The sequence below is a fragment of the Thermobia domestica genome, chromosome 7, assembly GCF_964235325.1.
Source record: "Thermobia domestica chromosome 7, izTheDome1.hap1.1, whole genome shotgun sequence".
NCBI lineage: Eukaryota > Metazoa > Arthropoda > Insecta > Zygentoma > Lepismatidae > Thermobia > Thermobia domestica.
In genome coordinates this window covers 211,317,212-211,329,329 of record NC_137460.1, presented here as the reverse complement: position 1 = coordinate 211,329,329, position 12,118 = coordinate 211,317,212, and the positions used below count along the sequence as shown (strand labels likewise).

At 32.4% G+C, this 12,118-nt stretch overlaps 1 protein-coding gene across 1 annotated transcript in view; it reads left to right on the top strand.

Annotated features, from left to right (window-relative positions):
* LOC145690710 (cell adhesion molecule Dscam1-like) overlaps positions 1-12,118 on the top strand; it is a 934,280-nt gene that overhangs the window by 842,657 nt on the left and 79,505 nt on the right. The window contains exons 18-21 of the mRNA XM_081765878.1: positions 687-850; positions 6,369-6,504; positions 7,065-7,135; positions 11,797-12,025. Of these exons, the coding sequence (XP_081622004.1) occupies positions 687-850; positions 6,369-6,504; positions 7,065-7,135; positions 11,797-12,025 (600 nt within the window). The remainder of the gene's footprint in view (positions 1-686; positions 851-6,368; positions 6,505-7,064; positions 7,136-11,796; positions 12,026-12,118) is intronic.

Genomic DNA, 12,118 nt, shown 5'->3' with positions numbered 1-12,118 from the left:
CCCTTGTGGCTAAGTGGTTAAAACACATTCTTTTGGGCTTAGTTCCAAGTTCGATTCCCAGTGACGGGTCTTGAATCGGATACAAACCAATGTTCCGCTTCATATAGATTCAAAAATGCTGAAAAGAAATGTTAAAGTTTCGTCAATCAATATATACATATATCCAATGAAAGTATTATTTAGTTATTTGCATTATGTTAATTATTTAATTTCTTGCTAACAACAGTATTTCTATTTAATTTCTTACATAATTTTATTTAATATTGAATCTGAAGTCAGTTTTGATACAGCTTATTCAGGAAATCAGATTGAAAAACACGAGAAATTTTAATAGTAAAGTTTTAGTAAGTTTTTAGTTCATTGATATTTGAATTTTAATTCTAGTACTAATGAAGTTAAGTGTAATTCACCTTCAGGTATTTATACATACCTATATTTTTGCGTTCATGCACTAAATCTATGTGTCTGCCTTTATCTACAAATATAGTATAAGCTTTTAATTATCCGCGGTACTGTATGTTTGCTTCATAGCTGTTTGTGACACATAAAACATTGTATTATTATTACTATTATTGGATAAAGACAAATAGAACGATATCGATATAACAATTACCTATTTTGTGTAAGTAAATATGTCACTCCAGTCTTGATTGTGTAGAATTTGATTCCTTTCTGCTATTTTACAGAACCACCAGATCCTCCATCTAATTTTGAGATAACAGAAGTATCAAGTAGATCTGTTCATTTAACTTGGCAAACTCCTTTCGACGGAAATAGTCCACTGATCTCTTATCTTGTGCAATACAAAATAGCTGGAGAACACTGGGATTTACATGCTATTAATTTTACGGTAAGAATAGTTTTATACTTCATGTTATGTTTAAAAACTAAGGTAGAAATTTGCTTATCTTCTTAGATCTTCATAATTGGTCAAATATTGCTGCAAGTAACCATGGAAAATCATTCTTACCTAAATATTGTTTAGTTTATTAACAATGAATAATATTAAAATTATATTTAGCAATACATAACAATGGAGCTATTTTTAATAACCAATATTATACTCTTAAAAGTTCCTATGTTTTCAAATGATAGGCTAAATTTTTTGGCAGTTGAGTGTTGCAATTTTATTCTAAAATGCTAGAATGAAATAACAGTTTAGGTTGATTTCACTTTAATTAAATATAAGAGACTTAAAATTACGTAAATTTTCAAAATAAATTGTCCGAATTTTAAGATAAAAAGTCAAGGTAATTTTGAATACCAGGTACGTTTTTAAGTCTCCCGTATTTAAATAATCTAAACCTATCCTAAATTTCCAGTCCACCCAAAAGAAGGTTGAGTAGGTAACAGCTGAAAATTTAGCCTATCATTTCTAAAGATGGAACAGTTGTGAGTTTGTAACTGACTTTAACATTACTACTAAAATTTATTTTAAAAAGTAGGTGGAAAATTTTCAAAAAGAAGAAAAATAAGAAAAATAAAGATAATGTATTTTATCTTTCCTGTGGCTAAATGTTTGCAAAGCAATGAAGTGTTAGCTTTTGTAATGTCTTATATCTAGTTAGTACGTCTTTACGGCTTGTACGGCTTTACTATTATATAATAAACATTAAGCATTCTTCAATCATATAACAAACGTTAAGCATTCTTCACTCTTACGCAAAAAAAATTAAGCATTCTTCACTTTTATATAATAAACGTTAAGCAATCTTTATTATTTTACAGGGTGTCCGAGAAGTCCTTCCCTGATTACAGAAATTGATAACTCAGGCTAGAAATAAGATAGAAATATGAAACTGGTGTTGAATTGTTTACAAACTATAAAAGTTTTGGTCACATCAGTACACTTCCACATGAGCACCCTTGGTAGCACGTAGCACATCTAGGCGATATTCAATTTCCATCCACACATTAGCCAACATCACTGGAGGGATCGATGCAACGACTGTGGTTATTCGTTGCTGCAGGGTTTCAAGATCTGGTACACGTGTTCGGTAGACCTCATCCTTGACATAACCCCATAAAAAGAAGTCTAATGGGGTTATGTCAGGAGAGCGTGGAGGCCAAGCTGTTGGTCCATCACGACCAATCCATCGCCCAGGAAATGTCCTATCGAGATAGGCACGGAGTTGCACTTTGTAAGCACGAAACAATAAACGTTTGTGTAAAATGTCATGGATAGAGCTTTTTGGCATCTGTAATTCACGTGAGGCCCTGCGCACCGATTTCTTAGGACTTCTCAGAAAAGACTGCCGCACAGCCTCCACCGTGTCTGCTGAGGTTCTTGGTCGACCAGGCCTCGGAAGGTCAGCAATCGACCCTGTGTTCTTGAACTTCTCATACCAGGCTTTAATGCTCTTGACATCAGGTGGAGTCCTCCCAAATGTTGTCTGGAACTGTCTCTGCACCGTGGTTGGTGATCGTGTCTCATGGTACCACAGGACACACTGTGCCTTCTCCTGGTTGGTTGGCATGGCTTCTTGGGCTTCTTACTTACGTACTACAAACCTAAAACAAACAAAATTGAGACTTGGTAAAACAGAACAAACCTAACACAGACAAAAACTTTTATAGTTTGTAAACAATTCAACACCAGTTTCATATTTCTATCTTATTTCTAGCCTGAGTTATCAATTTCTGTAATCAGGGAAGGACTCTCGGACACCCTGTATAACAAACATTAAACATTCTTCAATCTTATATATATAACAAACGCTAAGCATTCTTCACTCTTACGTAAAAAACATTAAGCATACTTCACTTTTATATAACAAAAGTTAAACATTCTTCATTCTTATACAACAGACATTAAGCATTCTTCACTGTTATGTAAAAAACGTAAAGCATACTTCACTATTGTATAACAAACGTTAAGCATTCTTTACTATTATATAACAAGTTTTTCAGATGCCAAGAATTTATCACTATGCAAAAGCTACTTTCTATTTTTTTCTCCGTTCAGCAACAGATCATCACTTAGAGTAGGCTTCCAGTGTTAGAAAGTTTCAAATTCGAAGTGAAGAAGAGGGTTTTTCTTGTCTATTCCCAAATATTTCTTCAAACTTACTAGGTATACTAGCATGAAATTTTAACACGAGTGTCTTATTGAATTTCAATGAAATACGACTGTCTTATTTACTTTCATAAATTCTAGAAATTCTACTTTGAAAACAAAGAAAATTTACTACTATTGTGTTGCTTTTGAACTTAGATATACATAGAAACGACACCATTTGGTACTTTGTGAAATCCTTTTGCACACTTTTATATTTGTATAATTACACATTTATTTGTTTAAATTCATTATGTAAGGCGCAAAAAGACAGGGACAAAGTATTGCCTGTAATAATACACGGAATATTTAGCACTATATGGGTAATTTTAACGTTCAATAATTTGCGGTTTCAGATAGTGAGTGTGTAACTGAGAACTATCTATTGACAAGATTAAGATTAGCTTGAGAAATGCTTACCAGAACCAGAAGTTTTCATATCATTTGCATACAAGATATGATTAAATCCATTAAAATTGAATTAACTGTAAATAGCATTTCTTATTAGGAGTTGAATAAACGTTAGGTAGAAATATTTTGATCTTTTGATAATTGAACAACTTAATGAAAAACAAAATTACCTATACAAGTATTTCGTGCTTAGTAATTACATTTTCAGTGTATAATTTACCTTTCCAAACACAGTAAACCCTCTACTGCAAAGGACTCTTCTATCAAAACACGTCAGAAAGATTTCAATAATATTATGTTAGGAAGTTTAAAATTCAACGACTGTGTGTGTTTCTGATCATCAGTTTAGTTTGATATTTACAGCGTTAATTTTATACAAGAAATCCGATTTAAACTACTAGCTGAGCAAAACAATACATTTATTTTAAAAATTGTTAACATGTAACAGTTTTGCCAACTATCTACTTGACTCCATCAGACACTATCTAGTATCAGAGATAGTATCAGAGATAGTGTCTGATGAAGCCAAAGGGGATAGTTACCGAAACTATTACGGGCAAGTAACCACGGGGGGTCTAGGAGGGCCGGGCACCCCTAAATTTTTACTGGCGCCCCAAACTTTTCACGATAAGCTTGCAAATCAACTATAATATGGTGATAAACTATAATATGGTTGTATCAAGCCCCCCCCCCCTACATTTTTGGGCTGCCTGTCAGCCTGAACTGTTACACGTTAATAACATAAAATAGTCGTATTGTTTTGCTCATCGACTAGTTTAAATCGGATTTAAGTCTAGTAAAGCAAAGGTTATACAATGAAAAATATTACAGTTTATACAAGGTTTTTTTATTATTATTTTTTATTTGAAATGTTAACTGATTTACATTGCGCTATGTACATTGTATGCTGACGCTGTTTTATTATTTAATATGCTTAAACATTCGTAATAATGCTTAAACAATGCAATAAAACTACCTTATTAAGAAGTATAAATGTATCGTTTTGATTCTATGAAAGTAACTTAATCAGACACGACAATGCTTGCCTATGATATGCCAAGTTATAGCCTCAAAGTTTCTAAATATAACTCTATGTGGGCATTATTTTTACAATAAAGGAAAAATAGTAGTGCTGAACAATTCCAGAGTAAGATTCTACTGTTAAAGAAAATTATGCATGCAGAAATATGTAGCAATTGACAAAATAGAAATACTCGTTGTTTTTATCTTTCCGAGGCCTTGTACTGTTCAGAGTTGCTACAAAACTAAAGAAGAAACTATAAAGTGCAACTTTTCAGGTGAGAATCTACATAAACAGTAGCCAATGATAAGCAATATTTAGTGTATTGTTGCCGGATTGGGAACTCTCCTTCTCGTTTTCTCTTCCTCTAATAATAAGACAAAAATGTAAAAGATGTTATTCCTATCAAATTTAGAAATTTTATTCAACTAAATTTAACCATTTGTATATTCCACTGCAACTCCTAAAGAACTGTCGTCTGTTTCATACTACTATTGCTTTTATCTAAACAGTTTGTATTCTGTCACTGACTAAGCCTGCGTCTTAAATTTATTACAATGCGTTCCAAATTTGGTTACTGTTTCATGAAATCGTGCTCCTGTATTTTTTCAATATGTTATATACAGAGGTTCATCCCCAGTCTTCTTGTAACATAGAATTTCTTCGTTAATTAGCTTCAGAGATGTTGGTTCAGCACAAAAATACGACACCAATGAGATGAATTCCAGAGCCTTTTTATAATTCGGAAATTAAGTTTCTGTCTTTCTTCCTCTGATGCACTATTTTCTTAAATAATAAACGCTACCTTGAATTCATGAAATGATCAATTCTCGAAACTTTTACTTTTTTTGGAAAAAGGAAGAAAGAAAAATTTGATAATGAGTTCATTCTTTTAAGACAACTTCTAGAGTTTACCAATATGCACAATATCAATTGCATTCATAAAGAAAGAACATTTTATAAATCCAAGAAACTATATTACGTAACAATTATATCAGCTTTCCTGACACCTACGTGTCTCGAAACGGTCGAGTTTGTTTTGAATAATTTATGGTACCATTTGGGTGTCTGAAATTTGTCCAGCGTGCGTCTTGACATCTTTATATCGACTAGAAAGGACAGAAGAATTAAAAGAATGGATTATGAAATAGTCAAACGTGAAAAACGAAGAAAAAAATGCATTGCTTACACTAAACTGTAATAGGGTTAGATTTCCTATAAGAAGGAAATATTGAACAAAAGCTTCAATCAGGATATATTTGAAGTTATGCGCTCATATGAATATAAGTAAGGTATGATAATAACAATAATATGTATTTAAACGTTACTGCAAATTTCTTGAAAAACTCGAATTGGAATGTTTACATCCAGTGCGATTCCTCTTTAATTTCTTCGCTTTGTCGTAAGAATGATTTTTTCTTTCTTTTTTTCTTTTATCAGGTGAACTCTTTATTTTTTCTTTACTTATTTTCTTCGCTATATCTACCTTCTCAGAACATATTATTTCTTCTGAAATAACGTTCTGAAATAATGCACTTCTATCTCTCTTTTGCTCTTTTCAATGTTGTCCTCCATTTTCCAACTTTCTTATTTCTCTTCCATTCCATTCTACAATTTTATCTATTTCTTTAGTATTTAGAATGTTTTCATCATTTTGCATTATCTCCGTCTTTTATGATGTGCATACAATTCTACACAGAATCTAAAATTTGAAGGTAAGATTATGACAAAAAAGTTTTTTTTTTTTACTGCATATCTTCTTTATTTTTCTTGGTTCCAATTTTGTTATATATTCATTTTGTAATATATGTACGTTACTTCATTGATTTTTTCACCTTCAACATGTCGTAAGTAAGTATTGAGTTTTATTCTACTTTTCAGGTTGATGGTAGGGAGACATCAGCGTTACTAGGCTCTCTACAGCCAGCTACCTCTTATCACATTCGTATGATTGCTGTAAATAGAATAGAACAGAGTTCCCCAAGTGAAGTGCTTGCTGTAAAAACGCAAGAAGAAGGTAAGCAAAATATAATTTAGCTGATAATGAAATAATATCTCTAGCCCCTCAGAAACAAGAAATGAATACTAATCAATAATTCATCGAATAACAAGAATTAACGCAAGTGTTATAGATTTCTCATGTAATTACATAAGGAAGTATGTAATGGTTTATAAGTACCTTACATCTGTTTGTGTGGTCATTTCTAATTCTTTCTGACTGCTTCTAAGAGCATGCGAAAACATGGAATAGGTGTGATTAATTGTAATTATAATGAACATGTATGTGTGGATTTGGTTTGTAAGTTCCTAGTTGAATGTTCCTTTGTAATAAGAGATGTTTTCGTTTTTAGCAGGAAAGACCTGTGTTCGATTTTTCGATACAGATATATATATATATATATATGGTACGGACCTTATATTAAATTTTAACTTTGCGTCACTTACGATCTTCTACATGACCGTTGATTGCACACAGATACTGATTAACAAGTATGTATTTTTTCAGTCATTAAATTAAATTTAGCAATGTTAAATATTTATTCCATATTCTGTATACTTTCCTTCTTACGTTTCTAGCACCAGATAGTCCTCCACAGGATGTACTTGTAGAAGCTGTAGGGCCAGAAGAACTATTAGTGAAATGGAAGGTAAGTTGAATATTCATATTATACACAATTATTAAGGATAAATGAATGAAATAAGATATTTGAGTAGGCCTTATCAGTTTTTGAATATGTTTAAATTTATTTTACTGTAGGATAACCCGACTTCCGGTTTTCTGTAAGTAGTACTACTGTCCCGAGGATTTTTTTTTTTTTTTTTTTTTTTGGATCGTTAAATGTTGTTGAAACATTTCATTTTAAAAAAGTTAGTTACTCAGTTACTATATATCAAGTTTTTGACTTATAATATTGTAACATTTGTGTCTGGATGTAAATTGTAAATATTGGTGAAAGAAATCATAATGGTTTGAAAACTTCTATATATGTGTTCCTTTCCGGAAGTGTTCCCCTCCCCCTCCCAAGCACAAATGCTCCTAACATTTAATGATTCCTTCATCGAGTAAAACGTTTGGACATGATTGTACTTGTGGTATATCGAATGCAAGCAAAATACTTTGGCTTAAGTAAGCCCTAGTTCATTGCCAAAGAGGCAAAAGAATACCTTTAGATCCAATGCTGTGCCACATCAATTCAATCGGAGTTGCTTTACCTCACTCTCAATTGGCCGATTGGTAAAAAGCACCAAAATGATCAGCCCATTGTTGCTTTATAGTTGAGTTGATTTTTCGTGTAAAACAACTTTGGAACATAAACATTTTATGGTAGTCAAAACATTTGATATCAACCAATGAATTTTCACCAATAATTCGAGCACAATTTATGATTGCTAATTTCGTTGAATTCAACCAATCAGTGTTCATCGTGTGACCAATATTTATTTTTGGTGGTTAAGTTGAAAACTGTTTGTCAATTTGGTTTTTTTCTGGTGAAAATTGGTCGGTTGAAAACTACTGCGGCAAAGCGGGCATCATCAAACGTATTAGCAACCATTAGAAAACGATAATTCTACCAAAAATCAACCGATGACCAACGTTCATTTGGTTACTTGGACCTATTATCCGAAAGACTTGCTTTATATTATCTTTCCACCTTCTAGTTTTACCCAGAGGTCTCTTATTCAAAAGATTTGTAATCAGAACTTTATGAATCCCTCCTAGTTTCCCATATGAGCGGCGTGTCGAGCCCAAGTTAAATGTATGGATCTAAGAATCTGAACGAAACACGGTGTATGTACCTAGATATTGTGAACTCCTGTCATGAATTAACACTTTTGTCCGTCTCTTTCGGGTCAAAAAATCTTCTTCTACACGTTGTTTTCCGACACCGGTTCCCATCGTTTTAATGACCAACTTTCACATACTCTTAAGAGATGTCTAATTTTAACTTTAAAATTAGTAGCTACAAAAAAAATGTATTGAGTAGCACCATGTCTTTCCCGCCATCAATTTTCTTTCAGTTTCATCTAATTTCATTATTATTTGTTACAACTGCATTTGTTAAGATATTTAAAGATGTTCACTTATTAATACTTTCCTCTCGCTTAAATAGCTTTCTACACGTTACCATATACTTTATCCTTCTTGTGTTGGCTTCCAGATAAATCTCTTTACATGCTACGGAGAAAGTATTTATACTTTTCAGCACTGATCTTACATCATAACATTTTAAATCTGTGTCGTCCAGTTAAAATGCAGAATGGTTAGGACCGATTTCTATCATACTTAATCCATCTTTTGATTAGTACGTTCGTGAAATGAACATAAATAAAAGAACAGTACTAGGTTTGCAATCAATGAAGCTATGCAAAAATTTCTCTTAATATTTCTTCAAGTTTGCTGTTTTCCTAAAATTTACTGCCTAGAATACATTGCACTAATACCAACTCTTAAAACAGTCCTGAAGATCCATAAAAATTTAAAATCATAAAAGATCCATAAAAAGTGATTGTATTGTGATAAACTTCGAAAGTTTTAAAATAAACAAATAATTAAAAATAATAGTAACGGATTTAGTTTCATGGGCACATGCTCAACGACGAGAGAGAAAAATAGAGTATTTCATTTATACAGGTAAACTTATTAAGTTTATGTATTGGAGTTATTTGTTAATTAAATAAATAAATATGACTAAATTTCTTGATAATGTTTGATGGAAGATTATCTCGAGTGCTAGGCATACATATATGAGAAATATCAGGGAAAGATTTGGCTTTTAGATACCCCTGGAAATCAGAAGGGTTTCTGTCGAAGAAGTATTAGCTGGCATACGTACCTTCGTAATGTGCTCACTGTTATTTAGTTACTGTATTCATAAGATCCTTTATCATCACAAGTAAACGTCACGTTTGGGTGAATCGAGTTGCTTCCCGAGACTTTAGGAGATATAGCCAGTAGAAAGTCATATGGAGGTACATATTATAGTCGTAATACATAGTACCGAACATCAGAGAGAAGTTCTATACCTATTATTTCCTCTGAACTAGATTATGTTCGTTTCCAACATATTTAAGTGATGAAAGACAAGAGAAAGTTGTTTGTTTTGCAAATCCGAAGTGCTTTTGTTATTGCATAGAAAAATTACCAATTACTACAATCAATATGCAGTTCAGAAAAGAGTACATGCCTCACACAAATACTTTACTCACAGTGAGCACACCTGATAAATGCAATCAAGTTGCACTTGAAACATTTGTCGTTCACAATTCCGTCAAAGCAGTGATCGTAAGGAACGATTCAACTTTCAGGCTCCTCATTCAGGTATCCAGCCTTATGGAAAGTGAATCGAATGCAAAAACAAGGAACAGTGAACTGGTAAATTGTGAACGACTGAAGATGTATGAACCTGTAACGGTGCCAAATATTCACTTTACTTCCTGTTATTGCTGTATCAGTGCTGACACAACACAGGCTTTGTATGGACGGAAGAAGTGAAAATCCAGAGGCTGAATCATGCCACTACATCCACCAGGTATCAGCCACTTGTTCAATGCAAAGCCTTTTGGCACACTGTGACGAAAGACTGTCGTCTTTGTTTGCAGACCATGCATCAAGTAACAGGAGGACTTTCTTCCTACCATTTGGAATGCTTTTTCCACATGACGTCCGAATAGAAAGTCTTAAGATCCCACTTGTTCATGTTCGCTGTTTTACCAGCAAATGAAATTAAAATTATATTAGCCAGATCGACTGGCTTTACTGCAGTGAACCGAACCACATGAGCTCCTGCCGGGAATCTAACCTGAATATCCCACGCCAAAGGTGCGTGTGCTAACCACTTAGCCACGAGAGAGCTCAAAATAAAAAAAGAGAAGGTAGATAATATTTCTCTGTTAGTACTATAGTCATGTCTAGCTTACCAAAATATATGATATTGGAATAACATTAGCAGACTTTAAGAGGTAACGTCTTACAACAAACAAAAGATTGTTACTAAAAATTCATTCAGATGTGTAGTGGAAAATGTGCTTACGCGCAATACATATAGCAGTTTACTTCTAATAAAGAGAAAAGATATTCATGGCTAATACATGAAAAAAAATTAAATTAAAGTAGACAAGAACTTATAGTCTAAATAGTGTTAAGTATAGCATCACTTTAACTTACAATAGACTGCTCAAAAATATAGAAGATATAAAATTAATCCCATTATTTAAAAGAGAAATTAAAAAATACTTTTGAAATAAATGTGTTGAATAAAACACAAGTTATCAAAATGAAAGACGTAAGGTGTCAAGATATATATACACAAAAATATGAAAAATGTTACACAATACAAATACTTAGCTCCTTAATGTTAGCTGTACTCGTTCGGACAACCTAATTCTAAATCTTAACTTTTCAAATCTTCAATATAATATACGGGGACTTTGAACTAAGCAATTTCCTTCAATCAAATAAACAAATATGAAGTGTGGGAAATCTTAATTCTACCTATTTCTGTGTAAATAATTAATAATTATTATCAAATATAAAGTGTAGGTAATTTTGAATGACCGATTTCCTTTGAGTACTTTTTTTTTTTTTTTTTTTTTTTTTTTTACTGTAACTTTTATATATTTTAATTATGTTATATTAGAACATGCTTGGATTGCCACTGGCTGTTGAATGGATTTTAATTGGAAGTCAAGTTTCATAATGTAGTTTATTATATATATATATATATATATATATATATATATATATATATATATATATACTGTATATATAATATATTAAAAAACTCTCTTTCTTTTATCTTAATGAGAGGTTATCTATACTAAACTCCAAGATGAAAGATTTTAGCACCATGGGTACGTCCATAACCAGAATTTTCTTCTTAAAGACGGAGCATAAATATTAGTTTAATTACTACTGACATCAATTTCAGAAGTCATGAGAAACCTATACGGATTATGTTCATAGTAACAATATTATGGTTTGAAACATTCATCAAAGTTTCAAACCATAAAGTAAGGAAAATATATGGGGTACAATTACTCTTTAGGGTAGAAGATTCTCAGGCGTCGTCTGCCCGGCCACGTTCTTGACCTTGATTTCTTTTAATTTCCTGTTTTCAATTTGAAAAATTCCGGAAAAAAGCCTGAGTATACCGGTATGATAATTTGAATCTCTTAATCGGAATTCTGATCTTTTCTCTCGATTATGAACTCAGCAAAACTGAAAATAAATAATGGAGATTAAGTTTCATGTACTAATGACTTTGAAAATCAATATTGAATGTTTAATTAATACATTTTATTTTAACAGCCTCCTCAGAGGGATCATTGGTACGGAAATATTATTGGCTACAGCATCAGCTACTCAGTTGAGGGCTCTAAAGATGTACCGAAATATAACACTGTAGGAGGACAAGTGTTGGAGTACAGACTGACTGGTTTGAAGAAATATACAACATATCAGGTGCAAGTGAGGGCGTTTAATCGTGTTGGACCAGGACCTGATAGCTCGCCTGTTAGTGTGACTACTCAGGAGGGTGGTAGGTAAATAGTCGTCCCCAACTAATTCCTTCATTTCTCTTTACCTGTGTACTGAGCTGTTACCATTCATCTTATATTCATATTGTTAATCA